General features: G+C 49.7%; 1 protein-coding gene across 1 annotated transcript in view; it reads left to right on the top strand.

Moving 5' to 3' along the window:
- The first annotated feature begins 882 nt into the window (after positions 1 to 882).
- irs1 (insulin receptor substrate 1) overlaps positions 883 to 9,298 on the top strand; it is a 21,140-nt gene continuing 12,724 nt past the window's right edge. Inside the window, exon 1 of the mRNA XM_080845380.1 lies at positions 883 to 5,184. Within this exon, the coding sequence (XP_080701506.1) occupies positions 1,767 to 5,184 (3,418 nt within the window). The 5' untranslated portion in view covers positions 883 to 1,766. The remainder of the gene's footprint in view (positions 5,185 to 9,298) is intronic.

Below are 9,298 nucleotides of genomic sequence, written 5' to 3'. Positions count from 1 at the left end.
GCCCAACAGATTTCAGCGCCAGTTCTTTTCAACGAATCATGTCGGTAGGCGGCAGCGTTGATCAACTAATACGCCTCTGTGGATAAGAATGAAAAGTAAAAAAAAAAAAAAAGTAGTCCACTGGTCCAGGCCTCATGAACCACTTGGCATTTCGGGTCTTGAAGGCGGACTGAGGTTGAGGGGTCCGCCATCTCACTAGAGTACAATGTGATGTGTGCAATATTGCTAATTCGACTCAAAATTGGCATATTGACATGTTCCTGTATTTTGAATGCATGACGTCGACGAGGGTGAGCAGGCCTATTGGATTTCTTCAGAGTGTTAATAGGGACCAATCTAACGCTGCATCCTATATAGGTTTGCCTATAGCATAAGCTATAGGCAAGGGCTGTCTGCTGACCTAAGATTCTAAAAATAATTGTCACATTACACCAAACTGTCATATAGGCCAGAAACAAATTCAAGTTCACGTAACCACGTATAACAGGTCAGCCTTCCCTGCTTACAAATGCGGAGTAAAAGAGGTAGCACTGGCCACATGAGCCTGTCATCATCCTACCTGCTTTCCTCTAATCTGCTCATTTGATTATCTTTGAGAACCTTAATCACCTGGGATCAACTGTTGTAAACCTGGTCACACCTCCTAGAGTAACACCAGTGAGATTTACAACCGAACATTTATAAATAACAAACGCGTGAAGGCCTCTCATGTTCGTACAGTTTTACAACCGCTACAGTTACATCCAACTCTTTCAAAGGCTCTATGTTTTTTCCGTCTCTTGGGTGTTCAGTAAGATCGACGTTGTGCCTGACCAATCAAAAAGGTCCATTGATGCGGTCACTGTTTGAGAGGGCGGGGTAGAATGCCTTGTTGTGACAAGATAGGTTGTCTTCTCATGTCTATGGTTTGAACTGTCCACGCACAGAGGCGTCACGTGTTCCTCCCCCTTTAGAGCGACTTGGATTCGGCTCCGGGATTGCAGCTCCCCCATACAAACACAGACACGGTGCCTTGTTTTGGTTTTCTACTGGATTTACGAACTGTTTGGGTGTTGGGTAAAATCGCACCGGCTGCATCGGATCTAGATATTGGTGAACTTTCTGTGCTCCAGTGTGAAGATGAACCATCGGATGCACATATTTTTTAGTATCTGTTTTTCGTAGATTACACTTTTGTATTCGCAATAACATTCAACGGTGCTGAGGCAAGCTGCTCGCTAGGCTAAATGGGGTCGTACGCTGACTGTGCTTGTTTTGATAGTGCATTTGGAACTCCGGACTGAAGTGAGTTTTTTCCCCCCTCAACCCAATAACCTTTTTAAATTGTATGTTTATCCAAGAAATTTGGATTAGTGGATGGAGACTTAGAATGACATTTAGTACATTTTGTCACAGTTGAAAATGTAACATGCGGCTAACGGATTCGACAAACTTTAACAGTGTAGCGAGAGTATTGAATAAGTCCGGTAGCTAGCATTGCTGTTGGCACGGCGCTTTCAGCTAGCCAGCCAGCCAGCCAGCCAGCCAGCCAGCCAGCCAGCCAGCCAGCCAGCCAGCCAGCCAGCCAGCCAGCCAGCTAGCAAGCTAATTTAAGCGTTTGCCTGGGCAAAATTAGCCCACAAGTCCAAGCGGGGTAAAATCTCTTGCAATTCATCAATGTGGAAAGTAAATTGAATCCCAGTGGCCCTCTGTTCTGTGTTCGTCTTAAGTGTAGCTTTAAAATAGCTAAACTTTTTTGATATCGTCTAACTATATAATATCCCAAAATGGCTAGTCCAAACTCAGAGCAGGGTTGTTTTTCGGACGTAAGAAAGGTGGGATATTTAAGGAAGCCTAAAAGCATGCACAAGAGGTTTTTTGTCCTGCGCGTCGGGAGTGCGGCGGGACCATCCCGACTGGAGTACTACGAGAATGAGAAGAAATGGAGACACAAGTCCGGAGCTCCTAAACGTTGCATACCGCTGGAGAGTTGTTTCAACATCAACAAGCGAGCGGATTCCAAAAACAAATTTCTGGTTGCTCTATACACTAAGGACGAGTACTTTGCTATTGCTGCCGACTGCGAGACCGAGCAGGATGCCTGGTACCAAGCACTGGTAGACCTGCACAACAGAGGTAAAATCCACGACACACCCGCAGGCAACGGAATAGAAGAGGATAATTACAGCGAGGCTTCGCCGGGACCTGCCTTCAAAGAGGTCTGGCAGGTTATTTTGAAACCAAAGGGCCTGGGACACACGAAGAACCTCATTGGGATTTATAGACTCTGTCTGACTAACAAAACTATCAGCTTTGTGAAGCTGAACTCAGACGCTGCCGCCGTTGTTCTGCAGCTGATGAACATCCGCCGATGCGGCCACTCTGAGAACTTCTTTTTCATCGAAGTGGGGCGCTCTGCAGTGACCGGTCCCGGTGAGTTCTGGATGCAGGTGGACGATTCAGTTGTGGCACAGAACATGCACGAAACCATCCTGGAAGCCATGAAAGCAATGAGTGAAGAGTTCCGGCCACGCAGCAAGAGCCAGTCCTCCTCCTCCCACTGTTCCAACCCCATCTCGGTGCCTGTACGCCGGCATCATCACAACAACCCTCCGCCAAGTCAGGTTGGAATGGGACGTCGCTCGCGGGCGGAGAGTGTGACCGCCACATCCCCAGCCGGTGCAGGGAAGCACAGTCACTCATTCCGCGTTCGTGCATCCAGTGATGGGGAGGGCAGCATGTCGCGGCCGGCTTCAGTGGACGGTAGCAGTCCCAGCAGTCCCTGTATTGGCGGATCTCGCACGCAGTCCTACCGGCAGCGTGCAGGGGGGTCTGCACGTCTACACCCACCCCTCAATCACAGTCGCTCTATCCCCATGGCAACAAGTTCACGCTGCTCCCCATCAGCCGTAAGCCCTGTCAGCTTGTCATCCAGCAGCACCAGCGGTCATGGCTCCACCTCTGATGGTCTGTTCCCACGGCGATCCAGTGCCTCCATCTCAGGGTCACCCAGCGATGGTGGCTTTGTGTCATCGGATGAGTATGGCTCGAGCCCTGGAGACTTCAGGGGAGGAGGGTTCCGGAGTGCTACACCTGACTTCCTTGGCCACACCCCACCTGCAAGGGAAGAGGAGCCTTTGGTTTCAGATTACATCACCATGACCCAGACACTGCGGCGACCAGACGACCCTGAGCCAGAAAAGAGCTTCCGCAAGCGAACCCACTCCTCAGGTACTGCATCACCCCCAGTGACCTGCCACCATCAGAAGACGCCTTCTCAGTCATCGGCGGCGTCGCTGGAGGAATATGCAGTCATGCTGCCCGCTTACCCCTGCAGCCGCACCACCCCCTCTGCCCCAGCAACGCCCTCTCCCTCACCCTCATTAACATCGGCAACCTGCCGGCACTCTGCATTTGTTACCCCACACTCATACCCAGAGGAGGGCCTAGAAGTGGTAGGGGCTGGGCCCTCAGCCAAGGATGATGGCTACATGCCCATGTCGCCGGGTGTTGCACCCACCTCTGTCATCTCAATGACAAGAGTCACCACAGGTACAGTGTCCGGGGGCGACTACATGCCCATGAGCCCCAAGAGTGTGTCGGCGCCGCAGCAGATCGTCAACCCCTCACTGAGGCACCGTCTCCATGAAAACGGTGATGTGCATCCTAGTGGCTATATGATGATGTGGCCGAGCAGCAGCTGCTCACCCGACGGCCCTGGAAGGCTCTTGAACGGTGGTGTTTCAGCGGGCCGTGTGACAGCCCCTTTGGCGGCCCCTTCAGGCGACTACATGAACATGTCTCCCGCCAGCGGCTCAGCAACCAGCACCCCCCCAGACTGCTACTTCAGCACCGGCACAGGTGGATACTTCTCCCTGCCACGCTCCTTTAAGCATGCACACCGCAAGCAGCCTGATCACGGCTCTTCATCACCACGCCTGTCGTTAGGCGCCGGGCGCCGTGCCTACACCGACTCTTCTTCCTCCTCTGCTAGCAGCGACAGCCTGGGTGGCGGTGGTGGCGGCTGCGGCGGTGGAGGAGTCGGCAGCAGTCATGGCAACAGCCAGCATCCGACCCGACAGCAGCCGCCTCTAGGTCGCTCCAAACGCCTGTCAGAGCTGGGGGAGAGTCGTCTGGCGCGACCCACACGTCTGGCGCTGGAGGGGGGACGGGCGAGCACGCTTCCCCGCTCACGCCAGACTCCCCACCAACCTGAGCCCCGCAGCCCAGGAGAGTATGTCAACATTCAGTTCAGCGATCAATCCTTCACCTCCAGCCTTGTAGCTCTCTTCCCTTCCTCTGATAGGCTAGCTGAGCGGTTGCCAGTCTCTAAAAAGCCAGTTGAGCTCTCTGTCCCACCTCCCTCCTCCACTGACTACATGAACATGCAGTTAGGGTCTTCAAATGGGCTTTCAGTCACGAAGGTAACAACCTCTGACATCCATGACCTGTCTGACTATGCAGTAGTGACCCCTGGCCCAGTTCCTCCCGCCTCTGCTGCGTTGCCATGCGACAGCATCCGTCAGCACGACTACCTGAGCATGCAGGCCTTCTCTGGATCTCCCGTGATGCTCCTCAACCCATCCTCCTTGCCTGACGACCCGCCCACTGGTCCCTCAACCAATTCCATCTCGCCCAATGGCAGGGAGACCCCGGGGATGGGCGGCCCACTGATTGGCCCCCTTCCTGGCCTCAGCGCCTTCACACGCGTGTCCTCAGTAACAACCACCAGCCGAAGCCAAGGCATCACCAAGGTGATCCGCGCCGATCCCCAGGGGCGGCGGCGACACAGCTCGGAAACCTTCGCTTCCACGACGACCAAGAGCCCGGTCGGCATGGCCACCACCCCAACGTGCCCAGCCACAGAGGAAGTAAAGCGCCATAGCTCTGCCTCCTTTGAGAACGTCTGGCTGAAACCCGGCGGAGAGCCTGTCTCCATGACTACATCCCCAGCGGCAGCCGCTGCATCTGCGGCTGGCACGAGGAGATCAGTGGGAGAGACGGGTCCAATGGCGGCCCTCCTGACCCGGAACCAGAACGGGCTGAACTACATCGACCTGGACCTGGCCCACGGACCTGAGCAGCTGCCGGCTGATTGGAGCACGTTCAGCACCAAGGCTGGAGATGTGGGAGTAGGCGGATCATCTGAGGAGCTGAATGCCTACGCCAGCATCAGCTTCAGCTCGCCACAAGAAAACAGAGAAGGTGAGTGTGTGTCAGTGTGTGTGTCAGTGTGTGTGAGTGTGAGCGTGTGTGAGAGAAGAGAGAGTGAGAGAGAGATGTGGAGTGGTTCTGTGTGTATGATGCAGAGGCAGGCTTTTAGCTAGGCATGCGTCCGTGCGTCTTTTGGACGCACTGTTCTAAAATAATAAGAAATTGGACGCAGTACTTTTAGGCAGACGCCCTACAGACGCCTTAAGTTTTCGTCCCTTTTTCACTCAGTCAAACTTTTTTTAAACGTACGTGTTCACAATAACTCTCAACATTGTTCAAACGTTAATGAGCGTAATCACGTTGTATCACGTAAAACAACAGTTTACCGCTATTAGGGGTGGCGAGCCGCATGCAGCTCTTTGCCGGCTGACGTGGGGCTCGGCTCCAGCGCGAGTGCTCACTGACTTTTCTCTTGGTGTACAGAATTTTCATATTGTAAAATAAACATCTAAAATGCATATTTTGCACGAAATACAGACAAAAAGCTGTCCGATTTGAATGGGGTATCTATTCATGTATATTGTGTCATCACGCGATCTTGAGATGTCTTCAAGTAACGTTAATGTTCCAAACATGAAACATTCTAATGTGTGCACCCAGTCGCAGAGAGTTACTACTAGCCAAACTAGCAGTAGCTACTGAAAGAATGCCATGGATCCAGCAAAGCGTAAAGCTAAACGAAAATATGAAGATAATGGAAAACCCCTCTGCTTAATATGCCAGACGTCACTGTCGCATTTTAAAGCCTCAAACTTGGAGCGCCTGACAGCGCCTTCTCTCCACACACAATGCTAACATATAGCCCAGGAGTTCCTAAAGGCAAAGAGCTGTGCAAGCACAAGGTACATACTTTGAATTGAAACGTCAGTCAGAGAAACAGACTCAGCTTTTTTTTTTTTATGAACGAAGTACTCTGAAACGGTCACGTTGGCATCGTATCATTTGTCATGGAATATTGCTCGAGCAAAAAGTCATATAGTGAGGGAGTTTGAAAATTGAACAGAGGATATTTGACATTAAATATAATTAGCACCTATCTCAGCGGATGTCTCCAATATTTTTATTTTTGTGCCATATTTTAAATCTACGTTTGTTAATTTCTCTTCCTAAAACCCACTAGAGGACACTATTTAAAAGGTTATTTTCAAAAAAAAGGGAGGCAACTGCTTTGATTAGGCTCTTCTCCAGGCACAGTCTGTTTCAATGCCTTGTTTTGATCACAGTCATTACAGAGAAGGAGTTCTCACATAAATATGTGGAGGCAAAGGGTATAGCTGCTCCTAAGCTTTCTCTCCCAGGTCAGGGTGCTCCTGCTTCACACATATCCAAAACAAAATCTCAGCGGATGTCTTCAATATGTTTATGCCATATAATACATCTAAATTTGTTAATTTATCTTCCTTAAACCCACTAGATGACACTATTTAAAAGGTTATTTTCAAAAAAAAATCTTATGGGGGAGCATGCCCCCAGACCCCCCTAGTTTTGCTGGGTAACCGGGGCTTCGCCGCGTTAGGTTCAATTACAAAATGAACCCCCCCTCAAAAATTCCTAGCTAAAAGCCTGTGCAGAGGGCGTGGGAGCTGATGTGTGTCTTTGTAGGCGTTTTGTGTGTTGGAGAGGGAGATGGTGCACACTGTGTTACTGTGTGAGTGGTCTGAGAGAGAATTGGGGGATCATAGTAAGTGTGGGAGTTTATAAGACAGGCTAAATGGCTGGGATCTCGATGATCATCATTTTGTGTGTGTGTTTACCAGAAGGAGTAGGAGCAAAAACAGACTACACATCAGATATGAATAGTATAAACGGTGTGTGTGCTGACACGTGAATCCATGTGAAAAGTTATAGAGACGTAAAAAAAAAGTGATTATATATCACAACACTGATAATTGTAGGTTTATGTTTGAGCCGACAAACACCGTGGTGTGTGTGCTGACTGCTGTTTTCTCTGTGTTTGTGTGTGTGCTGGAATGTGCCTGTGGTGTTATTGTTTACAGGAGACCTGCATTCATGCGTTTTGGTTTGTGTGGGCCGTGGCTGTGTGTGTATGTGTGAGACATGGAGACAGGCAGCAGACGTGGGTTGTTATATCAGATATAGCAATCTGTGTGTGTGTGTTTGTGTGTGTGTGTGTGTCTGTGTGTGTGTGTGTGTGTGTGTTGTTACTAGAATTTGCATGCGGAATTACAGTTTATGAGTCCTGTGTTCAAGCCTTAAATTATGCATATGAAAGAGACATTTAATCAACGGAAGCGTAGTGACTGTAGCATTCAATAGAGGGATGTTAGAACTAGTTTCTAGTAGGGGGTACCGTAAATGGGTGAGGGAAGGGGGGGGGGGAGGCTGGGGGGGTGTGCGTGGACTACTTTGCCCGTCGCGCATTACAGACTTTCTATTTCTATCCTGGTGCCCCACCCTGGACAGCGCTGTCCAACACAGCAGTGCTGATTAGACTGAGCCTGACCGAAGGCTTTCATTTCAATATCAAATAGTTTGAGAAGTATGCAGCTATTAAGGAAAAGTAGACAGTAAGATTTAGACGTTTACAAAACATCTTTATTAATGTCACGCATGCTAATATACATGGAACCGTAATCAAATAAAAAGTAAAACGCAAAATCAAACGTCATTAGGCAAATCTTAGGCCCTTGGAAATACATATATTAGTAGCCCATTTGAACAAGAAACCACTTCTGACTGAAGGCTGACTATTCACATACTCGTATATTAAAAAAAAAAAAAATGGTTAAAACAGAACATGAGGCCAAACTCATCCAAAAAAAACATAATTTGATGCAGTAATGGATGCTGTCGTAGGGTAGTGGTGGTTGCACCCCTTCTTCCAACGTCTTTGGCCATAAACATTATCTTCTATAAATTGGACGTTGACACATACAGGGCTTTTGCAGGTACTGTCATGCAAACAAACACACTCCTGTAGTCTGCAGGTTTTAGTGGGGGTCTTTCCTACTTGAAATATATGTGGACTTTGTCCTGTTTCCACTGCCTCCATAACCTCCCCTCTGTATTTGTAAGGCCCAAATAAAAGGTTGCCCCAACAAGGTGCCATACAAGAACTTCTAGAATCGTTTGCCATGCATCAGAACTCCGGCACCGTGTGTTTGTTTTTTCCTGTCCTCCTACCATCTCTGGCTCATCAGAAAAATAAGTCTGTTCCTCACAAAAAGTTCTGGTTGGGTTTCTCGAGCACTCTGGACCACTCCTCGGTTTGGTTCTGCACGGTGGGAGAACTTCAGTGAGAGAGTCCGTAGCTGTTCTCAGGGGAACCCAGAGCCAACAGAACCGAGCCCTGAAAGGCCTCATTGTTCTGGTGTCGGTGGGCTGATCACAGTGCTGCAGTAAATCCTGCACTGCATGGAAAAGAGCGAGGGAGGGAGAAAGCACCATTCACAGACTGAGCACACTGTCTTTAATGTGTGTGTGTTGGTGCGTGCGCGTGTGTGTGTGCGTGCATGTGCGTGTGTACTCACAGGAACTCCATAGGGATACGTATGAACGTCATCAGAGAGGCTCACTCCTTAACAAGGTGAATGGTGGGGTTTCTACCATGCTTTTACTGTGTGTGTGTGTGTGTGTGTGTGTGTGTGTGTGTGCCGGGGGGCTGGGGGGCTAGCGTTGTGTGGAGGTGAGTGCCATGTGGAGAGGCCCTTTCTGCTGCTGCTACTCTGTGTGTTTGTTTTTGTGAGGGTAAAGAGGCCCTTTTCCTGCTGGGTGTGTGTGAGCGTACGCACGCTTGTTAGGGGAAGCGTTGAATAATTCAAACGCGTCTTGGGTCGCCCTGGAAGCATTCTCTTATCTATTACACTCACTCTGTGTGTGTGTGTGTGTGTGTGTGTGTGTGTGTGTGTGTGTGTGTGTGTGTGTGTGTGTGTGTGTGTGTGTGCGCTCACTCTGACTCTGATGCGTTGAGATATTTTTGTGCTTACATGAGCTATGTATATGAGCGTTAATGTGAGCCCTCATGTTGCCTGTATGTGTGCTTCAAGAGAGAGGGCCATACAGGGGTAAACTAAGCTTTAGGGTTGCGTAACTCCGGCAGTGGTTTTGTTCTTTTTCGGGGAACCCCCCCCCTCCCCACCACATG

This window comes from Sprattus sprattus (assembly GCF_963457725.1).
Source record: "Sprattus sprattus genome assembly, chromosome: 9".
Classification (NCBI taxonomy): Eukaryota; Metazoa; Chordata; class Actinopteri; order Clupeiformes; family Clupeidae; genus Sprattus; species Sprattus sprattus.
Note: the sequence above shows the minus strand (reverse complement) of the source record. Positions and strands in the feature narration are given on the sequence as shown.